General features: G+C 39.1%; 2 protein-coding genes across 2 annotated transcripts; both read right to left on the minus strand.

Annotated features, from left to right (window-relative positions):
• Nucleotides 1-345: 345 nt before the first annotated feature.
• timp2b (TIMP metallopeptidase inhibitor 2b) lies at nt 346-5,893 on the minus strand. The gene is made up of 5 exons (XM_030790438.1): nt 5,764-5,893; nt 1,351-1,451; nt 1,121-1,226; nt 773-897; nt 346-543 (listed from the first exon to the last, which is right to left on the minus strand). Exons 1-5 carry the CDS (start codon nt 5,891-5,893, stop codon nt 346-348), a joined length of 660 nt encoding a protein of 219 aa, XP_030646298.1.
• Nucleotides 5,894-10,405: 4,512 nt separating this feature from the next.
• Nucleotides 10,406-13,973, minus strand: LOC115826949 (galectin-3-binding protein A). Its single transcript, XM_030790900.1, has 5 exons — nt 13,851-13,973; nt 13,438-13,647; nt 13,103-13,234; nt 12,199-12,466; nt 10,406-11,739 (listed from the first exon to the last, which is right to left on the minus strand). Exons 1-5 carry the CDS (start codon nt 13,936-13,938, stop codon nt 10,701-10,703), a joined length of 1,737 nt encoding a protein of 578 aa, XP_030646760.1. The 5' UTR covers nt 13,939-13,973; the 3' UTR covers nt 10,406-10,700.
• Between the last annotated feature and the right edge of the window lie 380 nt (nt 13,974-14,353).

Raw genomic sequence — 14,353 nt, forward strand, 5'->3', positions numbered from 1 at the left:
TACACAGGATATGTTTGGGTAGAGTTATAATTTTTCCCTGTTTATTTTAAGAGCAATGTTACAAGCGCTTTTGGGGTAAGAAAAGTGCTTTCCTCATAATGCTGAGACACATGGACTAATTCATATTATCATTCATCATTTGATCTGGTAATAAGTGTCTTTACTTTTGTTCTAGAGCCTGAATTACAGTAAAATTATCATAGTGTGGTTATTTCTTTTCTTTTCTTTTTTTTTTTTTTTTTTTTAGATTTTTAGATATTGTGGTATGTAAAGGTTTTCTAAAAAAAACAACAACAACAACAGTAACAAAAAAATCCCCAAATGTGCATTTGGTTGGATGTAGAATTATGGGTCTTCAATGTCCAAGAATTCTTTGCTTGGTGGAGCTATCCCACGGTACCAGGAACAGGAATTATCGTTCCTCTTGATACAGGTGTAGTGCTGAGCCTGGTGTCCCTTGACACTTGAATCCAATATCCAGTCTGTCCATAGACACTCATTTGGGTTGTTGATAGAACAGGGGATGGAGGAACAACGGATGATCTGGACAAAGCAATACGAGAGAGAGAGAGAGAGAGAGCGGGAGAGAATGAATTATGTGCTCAATACTGCAGTTTCCAAAAAATTTAAATAAACACACAACTACATAGTTCTGATGTGAACACTAAAAATAATCATATTACTTCAAAGCTTTGTCACAAACATTTTAAAAGTATAACTCAAGAGCTAAGTCACTTCCATGCACTTCACATTTGATAAGTCAGTTCCATACCTTGCACTCACAACCCATCTCATAGCGCTCAGTCAAACCTTTTTTCTGTGTTAGACTCATGGAATCCCAGGATTCAATGAAGTCACACAAAGTGACATGCATGGATCCGTCAGATTCCAGTTTACCTGCAGTGAACAGGCTGGTTAAAAACTACATAGGAAAAATAGGTCAGTTCCATTTCCCTATGTTTCTGGAGTTTGGAGAACTTCTGTTCTGTGATATACTAAACAATGCTAAACTGAGAACACTACTGTGTTTTTTTGGGGGGGTTTTTTTGTGGAGTCGTCAAATCATTTTACTCTCTGGATAACCTATCAGTGTAAAAATGAATGTCTCTAAAAAACATACCAGTAATCAAGTATTCCGTGTTATTGGTGGCAAGCCTCACTCCACACAAAGCAGAGGAAGGTGCAGTGAAGATGGCATCGATGTCCTGATTCGGGCCTTTGAACATCTAAGGGGATGATATTAGTGTTCAGGGAAATTCTCTACATCCTCGTTCAGTACCACCAACGGTTTAGTCAGTATGTCTCTCATAAGCTCTATGGTCTTCAGTTCAGTGTTGCTTTTCCACCTACCTTGATCTGTTTGATGTCATACCGCATCCTCTTGATTGGATTGCCGTAGACGTCATTACCTGAATTCACCTCTTTCACTCCAGTCACCCTAGCTCTGATAACTAATGAGAGGTAAAAAAGAAGAAAAAAAAAGATCAAAAATGCTTTGGTTTTGAAATCTTCTAACACAAACATGAGTATTTCATTAGCAGCAACCAGTGAAAGGAATGTGCTCTGCCTGTTGCCAGGCTCCCAGCCTGACATGCAGGAAGTCAGTCAGCAGTCTCACTAAAACAGTCTGTTTGGACCCCTTCACCCCACTCCTTTTCTACAGATTTCTTTTCCATGGATTTCCACAGATTTCATTACATTAATGCCCCAGATTTTAACAGGTTCTGACACTGTTCCAGAGGAACCTTAGTTAAAGGTAAGTAAATGTTTCCAAACACACAAATACAGTGTTAAGCATGTGACCATATAAATACTTCCTGAAGAACATACAATGAGAGAGAGAGAGAGAGAGGGTGAGAGAATGAGAGAGAGAGGGAGAGCGCAGGACTATTCAGTGACCTTGGTACTTCTCAGAGAGCCCATACATGCTTTACACAAACTCAAACTGCAGCACAGAGAGTCTTTTCTCCAGGCCACACATTCAGAATGCCAGCTACACTCAGGGGAGCCTAGACTGAGATCAGGCAGGCTACACTCATCAGTGACTGCACACACAGAGTGGTAATGTTTTATACTGTTTTAATCACAGACTCTCTTCTTCCACACATTCATTCCATTCCGAGGTAAAGCTCAGGCACACAGAGCTAGTGTTGTTTCTACTCCAGGTATGGGGGGGGGAGGGGGGGGGGGGGGGGGCGCAGGAAGGAGGAAAGGAAGGGAAGCTCTCCAAATCCTTACGTTACAAGAGGATTGGTGGTAACCTCTCTTTCCTGCGTGTGCAGAATCTTTTCTCCTCAATCAAGCGCAGGCCACTTTTACGGCTGTGTAAAGTAGGTCATGTGAAATTCTCCACACATGTGCAGCAATGATCTATGAATTTTATGTGATCACAGTGCATTTCAGTTCAGTACTTGAAATTCTGTGGCTTTGTATATAAAATGAACAAGTCACTGACAACATAATTCAGCTGCAGTAGATCATCTGTTAATGTTCACATGCAAAAGCAATGCAAACCTTTGAAACTCAAAAGATAATTTATCTGTTGGAAGTGTTTTCTTACACTCAGATGTCATGTCCTCCTGCATCTATACTTACAAAAAAAAAATGATTTGTCAACCACGGTTTAAATACAAGAGATGGAAAAAAAAAGTCCTTTTGACCAATGGGCAGCGTTGTTGGTATGACTGTGCCAAAAGGACATTTATATTCTTATCCACTCACTTCAGTTAATATGTCTAACTTTGGCAGTGTGCATGTCCAGAATAATGAGGCTTCATGCCCTACTCTGGAGTCTAAACCCTGCAGAGCTTCTCTCTCCTCAGCTGTTAACCTACATTCTTCCCCCTTTTCTGAGTCGTCTCCAGTGTCATTCATTTCACAAAATAACAATGGTGTACAGCAGACTCTGCTCTTTAAACAAACTTGTCCGTTTTTGATGTAGGACAATTTCAGTATGGAAGAAAAGGTAGATAGAGTGGACTTAATTTGTAAGTTACATTGCAGAACTACAAATGATACCAGTGAAAAGGTACTATCTGCTTAGTCTGATGAAGTTTGTCAGTCTTAACAAATATATATTAATAACACCATTCTTAAGAAAGATGTAAATATGCAATGCTAAGAAATTACTTTTACGTCACCGTTGTCCATTGAGAACTTTTCTACCTTTTAACTTAAAGCTTACAATAGCTTTTGTACAATGTACTACATAACTTACAGTAAAAAGCTTATACTAGCTCTTTTGACACACCACCACTAAATTGTGTGGCACATACTGGTTTTTACTGAACTGTAACCACAATGATAATCCAGAATATAATTGGCAGTGAAGGATGACTTGTGCAAAAAACTCCTCCTTGCAAGAAGGTCATGATGAAGTAAGTCCCTGTCCAGGTCTCTTAAATTCACATGGAAAACCCTTTTGCTGTATAAAGAAATGTCCTGTCACAATGACTAATTTTTAAACAAAAAAACCCTAGTGGTCGGATGGTCATGGTGCTTTGTCATTGCAGCTAACTGTATTTACAAACCAATCTAGTTGTCCAAAATATAAAACTGTGTTAGAAACACCACAGAAAAACCACATCATATGAAAGTGATAGACCAGATGGTAGACTGATGAAAGACCAGGGGCTATTGAGGTTTGTGGATGAAGCAATGCTTTTTCCACTGTGGTGCTGCAATAAAATTACATTATTGAAAGATGCAACTGAAGGGTTGATGAGCAAACACTCAGAGAGGAAAACACCCATATTGTATAATTCGGTGTTATTCCAAGGGCACAAAAATGTTTGGCATTAAAGTGAATTTTTTGGAAAGAATTTACACCATACAGACAAATATAGCTAAGTACTCATTCCCAGAGTCTTTCTGTCCTTGTCAAAACCAGTAAATGGCCTTCAGTGCCCTGAACAAGACCCTCCTCCTTAAATTACTTGGTTATGACAGACTCAGAAACAGGAAAGGCCCAAGGCAGTATAACCTTATGTTGTGGTTGACTTGAATCTCTACCTCACATTCAGGAAGAAAATTATTTTAATGATACTTTTAGTCATCCAAACAACCCACTGATATCTATATAAAACCCCCCAGAAAACAAAACAGGATCATAACTTGTCAGAGCCCTGAAATGTTACATCAAAGCTGCAAAGTTGATCTGACAAGTTTCTCTCCAACTTTGGCGGGGTACAGTTTACTGCCATAAACCATACAGACATCATAAACTCAAACACACTTTTTACCTAGGTGCAGTGATTACCACATCTAGAACCCATCTAAAACACAAAACATTACCACACTTAACACAAAACATCTAGAATATTACCACATCTAGAACACAAAACTTAATATGGAGTCCTCCATGGTCCTTCTCACAGTCCTCCATTTAAACCAGTCCACTGAAAAATGAAAAAGCACTCCAACAAGCCAAGACATATTCTAACACCAACTCTGTAAGACAAGCCAGTCCCTGTTAAAGTTCTCATTTGGATTTGTTTATATATTGAGTCTGGACACAAGCAAGAGACTTTCTCTTAATATATGTCAGACATAAGTAGTCACTTATACCAAAATTGAAATGAATACTTTTCCTTTCCAGTTCTCTGTCAAAGCTGTCTCCTTGTTTTATCTGCATACAGTGCAGTGACATAGCCATGTGTGTATCTTTTCCCCTGTCCACGTCATGGGCTAAACCAGCAGTTTAGTGGAAATAGCAAGGGATAGTGAAGCCAGACGAATCCTGACAACAGTCAAAGGAAAGGGTGTTTTGTGTATTTAAGTTACACTTAAGTGTATCCTTCATATTTGTTGAAATGAGGTTTTCAAGCCATCCATGTGAATCATCTCAGGTGGAGTGAACTATTGTGCATTAAGTCTAAAGAAAACTTAAACAAAAAGAGAACATAAAGAGAGCTACCTGACAGAAGGAACATAGAGTATTACTTGGAAACATTCGGTATATATTCACAACTTCGGACAACTGGAATCCTTCATTAAAAACTGAATAGTAACTCACTTGTGACTCACATTTTTTTACCAGTAGGTTAGGGTACATGCAAAAGGATAAGTTTGTTGTTGTTGTGGTTGTTCCCCATAGTTTCGGCAGACTACATCTCTTGTTTAATTACATTTGGAAATAGGTTTTGGGTAGGAATGGGCTGATTCAAGGTAAACCTGGTAGAGTCTTTGCATACCAAATTAAGACCGTTAGACAACAAAATCAGTGCAAGCCTAGTGCCAGCACTAACTGTATGTTGCCTTACTATTGTCATATCTAAGGCCAATCTGTCCACATTCCTTTGACACAGTGAAGTGGACATCACACTTCTTAACACTAGCGCTATGTTGATGTGTTGATGCTCTCTAATGCTATCCTAAAACATCACAGGCCAACTGTCATCTCTTCCTGCTATTGCCAAGCGCCTGAAGGCAGACCCCTGCTGCAAACACAACCATTTAAAGGGAAATGTGTCAAGAAGTGAACAGGGAAATTACAAAATATGCCTAGAACTCCGAGCTGTCTGTGCTGTAACACAAATGAGAGGTCTTACTTCTCCATTTCACTGCTGTAGTGTAATTCAAGGCAATTTACAATAACTCCAGAATAGCAACGTCTTGAACAAGACCTTAGCTGCAACAGGCAACTCACTCCAAGAATCAAATCAAATATTAAGATTTTGTTAGTTTCTTCGATTACGCTCTAGAAGGATTAATTTACAGTACATGTATGGTTACACTTAACGATAAAGATGAGAAATTCCTTACCAACATCCGCATTGCAATATGCCTGTTGAGGATGTGCAGGGGAGCAGCTGCAAGCCTCTGCAAAATCTTCCGCTCGCCAAAGGAGTATCACGAGCAATGTAGCAGAAAAACTAATGCCCAGGTTAGTCATTTGTGACCGGTTTTCTGTCTGGTTTTTTTTAGAAAATTAAGTACAATTGGCGACAAACTGGAAATATGATCTCAGAAACAAAATAAAGAACAACACTCTAAAGTTCCAGAAAGAAATGAAACGGTACAAAAATGTAATTTGATTACCATAAGTCGAAAACGAGAACGGACAGAAGAGAACGCACAAAGTTCACAAAACTGTACCTATTTTAGGCCAGCACTGTCTCCAGTAGGAACTCTGGGTAGATCTGTACCGTCTGACTGAACAGCTGCATTTTATTGCTGCGAGTGGGCCCCTCCCTCAGAGTCATTGGGGAACTGCAAGGCGATCGTTCTGTGATCTGTGTAAAGATTTCTGCTGTGTGACGAGTGTACACGGTAAGGTGTGAGTCAACATTATATCACAATACAGACAAAGACGACATTAAAATTGCTTCAACATGTGACTAATTGAGGGTGCTTCAATGAGTTCTCATTATATCGCAATGATATTTTGCCTCTCAATCAACGTAGATAAACATTTTGGGTTTTCAGTTGATGGAGCAACTGAATAAAGAGATGTCTTAAATGCCACAGTTTCACTGGTTCATTTCACGGTCACGTCTTTGCAGTGTCATTGCACTTTGGTATTCACGTATGTATTATGAAACAGAGGAAAGAGAGCCCGATAAGACAACAAAACGGTGGCCACTGATAAATTTATGTGGCCAGCACAGGACTTAGTGACACAGCTTGGCCATGGAATTGAATAAAGATGGAGATGAGGAGAGTTGGGGGAAGGTATGACATCATCCCATTAAGCTTAATAGATTCAATATGCCCTAAATTCGCCCTGCAGGGAAATCTCCTTACCTTCCCAACCATGCCCACTGTTCCACACACATGTGGTTTTGTGTCAGTTTTCGTCACTGTCCATGTTTATCGAATACAAATAACGATCCGTGAGAAAACTCGGCAAGTATTCTTCCACTGATATGGAAGTGGAGTAATTATCCTCATTATCCTCAGTAATCGAACTGTATAAAGATAAAGAGGTAAATAAAAAAGCATATGTATATATCTATATATCCATATCTGTGATTTTTGCCGTGGTCGCCTTGTCCGCATCGCTGACATCATATTTGGCTGCTGGCCCTGACCAGTCTGGAATCTCCATCAAATATTTCCACACATTTAGAGTTTTTTTTTTTTTTTTTTTGCTGGATTGCTTTTTCCCTTGAGCACAACACAGCAGACTACATCTTCACATGGAGTAGGGGCTTAAAACATACACAGAACATAGAGATAAGAAGACATATTAAGACTTGAAGGAGAGAGTACAGACATTTCGCAGGAAAATACAAAGAAAGGACATTACCGAAACAGACTAAGTGAAATGACTCATTGCTATGAACAATTATTTACCGCATGTCTTTTCTTTGGTGAATAATGAAGTAATAGTTTTGAAATGAAAATCTTCCCCACTATTAGCTGCACAAGACCGCAGCAGGGAGTGGGCTTAAGTGAAAGGTTGGGGTGGGAGATGGGAGAGGCAAATGAAAACAAATGAAAGGAAATGACACATTCAAAGATAGAAAGTAAAGAAAATACTACGCTATTCTCACTGTAGACCAAGGGGGAAAAAACCCAGATGTGTCTATATCCAGCCGCGGTCTTCCGACCCCTGTTGAAACACCCAGCTCTCTGATGATGTGTTATACGGTTTCTTGGAGGCTTCCTCAAAAATTTTCCAGAAGCTCCTGCCCTGCAATCCAGAGCCCACTGTAAACCTCTCAGCATGTCTCCCATGCTTTCATGTGGCTGAGGAAAAGAAAACCTACTGACTGCCAAGTATTTCAGAAATTCACATTAATGTGAATAAAAAATGAATAAATAACTCAATATACAGTGGCAATAAACTGTACGATACATATATAGTAAACAGTACTATAGAATCTGTTTGTTTGGGTTTTTTTTCAAAGAAATGTGTTAATATTTTGAAAATAAATTTTGTAGATATTAAGAAATCTTGCTTCTTGTGATACTCTTAATTTCATCATTTGCCTTATTGGTATGGGCAAATGATTTTGTTTTACGATTTACTGCTTAACAGTATACACGGAAAAGAGTAACTGTAATTGGTTCTCCTGTGAGAAATGTATTTACCTCTGTGAAGCTGTAAGTCCTATTGACTGGTAGAGTTAATGTACAGATTTTTCTAACTTGTAGATGGGTCAGTAAATGACAGCAAAAGCATACTAATCAGCTCTGAAAATGAAGACATTCTGTCTCCAGAGCGCATAACAGTTGTATCTTTAGATACTTTCCACCTACATGCTGAAAGCAGCAGCCCATTTTAGGCTGTCAGTCTCTGTGTTTTGTATTCTGTTCAGTGAACAATTGTCTTATCATGAAAAAATGTCAAAAACTTAGAATCTCTCTGTGATCTAGAAAACATGTTGTCTGATGAAAAAGCCCATCATGCTGTAATATCAGTTTATCAAAGACTTACTCAGAATTGAGTCACCCTTCTGACACAGAAGTAAAATATGTATGGTTCCAATCAGAAATATTCAACCCCCTGACCTCAAAAGATGTTATAGTGATGTGATTTGAGGTTAATGAAAATATATTCCAAATAGACTCTTTAAAGAACAAAAAAATATTTATTGAATCATATTTGAGTTATTTTGAGAACATAAATTAACTTAACTTTGAGTTCAAATGAAAAATCTAATATTTCTGAATATTTCTGATTACAACTGTACACTAGTGGAAATTTCCATATTTCCGTCCACCAGTCCAACAGTTAATGCAAACAACAGGGTAACTTTAATTCGCAAGAAAATGAATGATGCTGTTCTCAGTGCATAGACATCTATAACAACAACAACTAACTTAAAACAATTGCTTATTCCCACAATACCTAGATATCATCAAAGAAACTGTTATGTAAATTTATTTGGTCACATTGTAATCCCATTTTACATTTAATAATGAAATGGTAACAATGTCATAATTTCTACTCAGTCAGTGGTTACAATGTAGCACGAGGTCATGAAATACATGTGTAGCAAGCGGGTGTTCGGAACAGCTGTTTTAATGTGAGAATGAGCAGACAGTGTACTCTCCTTTTCAGGAAAAGGAATGTTTACATTGTGTAACCACAGTGTGAGATAGAGCTGTCTCACTGATAATCAGGTGCTATAACATGTCCCAGCATTGCATGAGTTTTGGCTAGACAAGCGTGTTTGGACACAGCAGAGGGACACTGCAAACATTTAAAGCAAATACTCGTTTTAACCAGCATATTATTCAGAACAGACACGACCTTTGTTTCATTTTTGCTTTTTGTGACTCATTTATGTGTTAACAATACTTTGGGTTTTGTTAGTTATGTCATTATTTGTCATCAATTATGTTACTATTTCAGTGGAATAGTTCCCGTACATTTTATAAACTACCTCAGGTTGAAACCTCTGTGAGTCGTCAGGCATATAGTTCATAAGTAAAGTTGCACAAGCCCAGACAAATTGTTGAGCCCTGTGGCCTGGAGACAGGAATGACAGAGACAGATACGGTGACTGTCCTTGGAGTTTCTCATTCTTGGTAGACTTGGGAATTCTGGAATTTTCTATCTTAAGGATATGTTTGACTTGCTGACATGCTCTCTTGTTGTTTGTTACCACTATCCTGAGATTTTCGCAATCAATATGATGATTTAATACATTTAGAATAAACATATTGTCACCTCATTTTCAAAATCTTTCTTGTTCAAGTAGGATTCGAGCTCTATTAATGACTACAGACTCTAAATAATTTACACATAATTGATGCTTTTTATCCCCTATCATGTACCTCTCAATTTATGGGCTTTCTGGACTTCCATTCATTGGGTCCATTTTTGCCATGTGTGCACAGTTAAATCAAGATTTATGTTGTCTACTCTAAGTCACTTACTTGCTGATTTCAAAGTTTCCCAAACATAGGATGGTACTGAGGGACGAATACCTGATAGAACTGTTGAAAATTGTTCTTGTTTGATCAGTGGTATTTAATTCAAAGCAATCCTGACAAAATTAAAGTTTTATAACCATGGTAATCATGTTAATCATAATATTTAATGTCCATAAGTCATGTGTGTTGTCCTAACTCTCAATGGTATTTATTATTGAGGATCAAGTCTAGAAGTTTCATCATAACACAAGAAATATTGGCACAAGGAGTCTGACCCTGCATATATATAAAGAAGAAAATTTCTCATGAAATGTTTTGGTTTTTCTTCATCAGGTTTTGTTCATTTTGCATTTTGATGATATGTGTCTCGGTTTCAAAAGAGAATTCTAACAAGATGAGCGGGTTGAGAGAGGATAATGGGAACACCACAGATACCACACAGAGGACTTTATTGTATTGTGGCTCAGAAGAAAACTGTCTCTGAGCTCTCTCTAGTGGACAAACTGCAGAATGTAGTAATGTAAACAAGTCAAATCCTACAAAGGTGCAGAAACATTACTGGGACAGTGAGACCAACAAGATTTTGAGAGACAGGTTTATTCATTTGTAAGCATTGTTAAAAGTACCACATTGCAGGGTAAATGTTTGAGTATTCAGATTCTGTTTTTTGAAGCTCTTGCTTCAAAAACAAAATCAACTGAAATTGGACAAAAGATTTCAAAATATATTGTTGTTAAACTAAATCAATCTCGTGTATGATATGCTCAGGATCTTGAAAAGATTCAGTAAAAGGAATCAATGATTTAACTAATCATCATAAGGATGATAAGCATCTACCAGACTAACATCTGACACAGACAAAGTTACGACTGTCAGATATACTCTGGACGCACAACAAAGCGAAAGCTGTATGCGTCAGGGCATGGGTTAGTCATGGCCATGCTGTCATTTGTGGGGACCACGGCCACGTTGTTTTTGAAATCCTGGACGTGGAAAACTTTGTTATCTCCACACCTCAGAAGCAGTCTGTTGCTGAAGCGGATACTGCTACTGTACTGAGAGACAGAGCTCTGTGGGTACAGACGGGCTGCGGGGACAGAGTCACATATAAAGCCATGCTGTGAACACTCGTACTTGTTAAGAAAAACCTGTGCATACCAGCTGATTGTGCGGGACTTAAAAATCATGGTGTTAAAGGCAGGTGTTGTGAATGACTGAGTTATGCCATAGTTGTATCTGTAGTCATAATGCCCGTATCCGGGATTCCAGTTGCGAGTGGTGGTGTTAAGGGTGACACTCCATGGATCAGCTGTGTATACCCTTGGCAGAAACTCTTCTGTCCCATTGTCCACATGCTTCCTCAGCTTGGAGAAAGAGAGAGCATTAAACTGAAAACCTTGCAGCATGCCATCACGATAGAAAGCCTCTTGACTTTCATACAACTTGGAAGTAAACTGAAGATCGTACAGATTGTCGGCGGGGATCATTGGGAAGCGGATGTGCCGCAGAAGGGAATTCTGTTCCTCAAGACTGATCGTGCTGTCCCTTGCCAGAATCCAAGACTCTAGGCTTTGCAGGAGGTAACCCTCATCTCTCACCACCAGATCTGAGCGCTCCAGAAGAGCCTCCATCAATTGCAAAGACATCTCGTTCCCAGCAGCTGAGTCTATCAGGGCCTCGTAGTTCCAAGCGAGGTACTGTAGACAGTTCTCCTGAAGCACCAGGTCCCCAGTGCGAACAGAATACTCGTACAGAGACACCTGGGTACTGAAGGTGCTGTCCTCTGGAAGCAGCAAAGTAAAGACCCTGCCCACTTCTTCCAGAAGCTGCCTCACTCCGAAGACATAGGCCAGCTGATGGAAACACTGAGCAGATGACAGGGTGACATCAATCTTGCGAGAGTACAGGTACCTGGAGTAGAGTGTTTCTTACAGTTATTTGTTCTGTTCATTTTCTTTACATATCACACTTGCCATCATTGATACGTGTTTAACATTTACGTATGCAGTTACTTTTGTAGATGTTTTTTAATTCTGTTGCTGGACCTGTGTATGATGTTAAGAACTAAATATTAAATCTGCACAGATTTCATATCTCTTGTTCTTGTTCTGCTGTTGGGTCTTGGACACTAATGCAGGTTTGTGGACTATTTCATTCAGTGACAGACTCAAAAAGCCACTGTGAACAGCTTATGCATGTTTATCTCTTTTACTCTAATAAAACATCTGTGGCTCATCTGTCCTTCTTAACCATCTTATAGGAATACAGTATGCTATTCCTTGGCCAACACTACAAAACCCTCTGTTTGTTGTGGGATGTAAGTGACTGTGTTTGTTAAACAGGTCTTAGAGGTGGTGTTAATGGGTGTACCTGATGAAGCTGGAGACATGAGGGTGACAAGCCTCACTGCTCTCCACTGTGAAACTGCTGGAGTTTGTGATTTTGAGCTGGGGATAGAGAGATAAAATTAAGCGGTGGACACAGATCTTCTGTTCTTTTACATCTGCGTTCTGGCCGGGACCAGTGATGATGATGTGGAAGTCACAGCCTTCACCACTGTCGAAAAGGGCCCCAAGCTCCTCTGACAGACCTAGACTGTGGTCCAGTGAATACTCACGATCACCGCCTGGTTCTTCACCTATAAAAAATAAGTAGAAACAAAAAAAAAAAAATACATGGAATAATATCAAGCAAAATTAAATGACTAATTTAGAGACAAATGTTCCAATGAACAAATTCATATACAATATGTTTTCATATAGAATTTTCATTAAATAAATGCATTTTGTTTACGGTGTAAATGTCTGCCAATCCTCAAAACAAAGGCGTTCATGTAATTATATGGAGGAAGAAATTATGGATAAGGTGTCCAGACTTTCTCCTACCATATGATCTGTGTAGGGTATTTTTTCCCATTTTGAGGCTTTTTAATCTTAACCCCACCACCATGAATAATGAAAAATGAACACATTCCCCAAAACATCTCCTCACTGTCTGTGGTACTGATTGGTGAAACTGAACTGAACTCATGACAGTGTCAGTGGCTATCATGTGTGCTTTTTTATGTAGTAATGAATCAATCAGCTTCAGTGATTGAGGAAGTATAAAGTGATTATTACACAAAAATTTGTTTCAATAAAAGCTATATGAACTTCTTGATGGGGAATGAATAACAAGCACAGAAGACGAGCTGATGGAAAGAAAAAAAAACTGGGTTTCTTCATTACAGAGTAATGGGTTGTGCAGTTCCACTTAGATCCTGTGGAGGTCTTACCAGTCTCACAAACTACCCCAGCGTCCTCTTTATGAGAGCAGTCAGTTATGGCCCAGCCTTTGAAAGCACATCTGGACAAGGAGCTCTCTGTTCCCTGACAGTTTAGATCATCCAGCCAGATTTTCCCAGTGCCTAAAACACATCATGCAGATATTGGCATGCAAAACAGGTTGACAAAAATCACAAACAGGACATGGGAGTAGGCACAGAAGATACAGAAGAGGAAAGAAAAAGGTAGAGAATTTTCTTTTGGCTAATCACATTATTGATAAAGCAGTAAGGAAAACATATATATATATATATATATATATATATATATATTATGAGAGACTCACCTTCTCCATATTTCCCTGCTACTTCAGCTGAAACTGCCCCGAGGTAACCCAGCTGACGACAGGCCACCTGTGCCTCTTTTAAATCCCAGTTATCATCACAGACTGTCCCCCACTCTCCCTCATGGTACACCTCCACACGGCCCTCTGAGGAGCGTTTGCCTCCAACGAGTCGCAGCGCCCCCTCCTGGGCCACAACCTCCTGGCTCTTACCTGTTGGACAGATCAGGAAAGAGTGGTTTTATGACCTTTGTCCTAAAAGAAAATCTTGAAGAGTCAACGGAGCATGCACAATGTTGTATTTACTTATTTTTATGTGACTTCTTCTGATTTGTTTGCTATCAGTACTGCATATATTTCTGCCCAGCTGTAAAAGATACAGCACATACAGACTCATTCATTTTTACTGTACTCACCAAAAAGATTCAGACGCACTGAGAACACTGCTAAGACATGGAGGCACAGCAGGAGAACCAAAGAGGAACTGGTTCTAAACACGAACATTTTAGAGAGCCCTTCTCCAACACTGCAAGAGACACTAAAAAAACAAAATGCAGAAAAACTGCTACAGAACACTCAACAAGCATTTCTGTTCCCCATAAAACATGTACTTGCACATGTTTAGTTTAACTTCTCCACAGAAGAGAGTCATGGCAAAACAAAGATATTTTTAAACAGATGTATTATTAATGCCGCCCTAATAATCCTCAGTCAGTAAAAAGAGCAACAATAATTAAATAAGCACCGATAGCAGGTCATTGTCAGTTATTTTTATTGATCTTTGGACCATTTCTTACCATCAAAAACCTGCAGAGGTGTGTAACCCTCCTCCTAAAATTCTCAGTTGCACTACCTCTTATACACAGGCACGGGGAGCAACAGACAGACAGAAAGTATAACCTGCAGTTATGTTTGACCT

This window comes from Chanos chanos, chromosome 13, assembly GCF_902362185.1.
Source record: "Chanos chanos chromosome 13, fChaCha1.1, whole genome shotgun sequence".
Taxonomy (NCBI): Eukaryota; Metazoa; Chordata; class Actinopteri; order Gonorynchiformes; family Chanidae; genus Chanos; species Chanos chanos.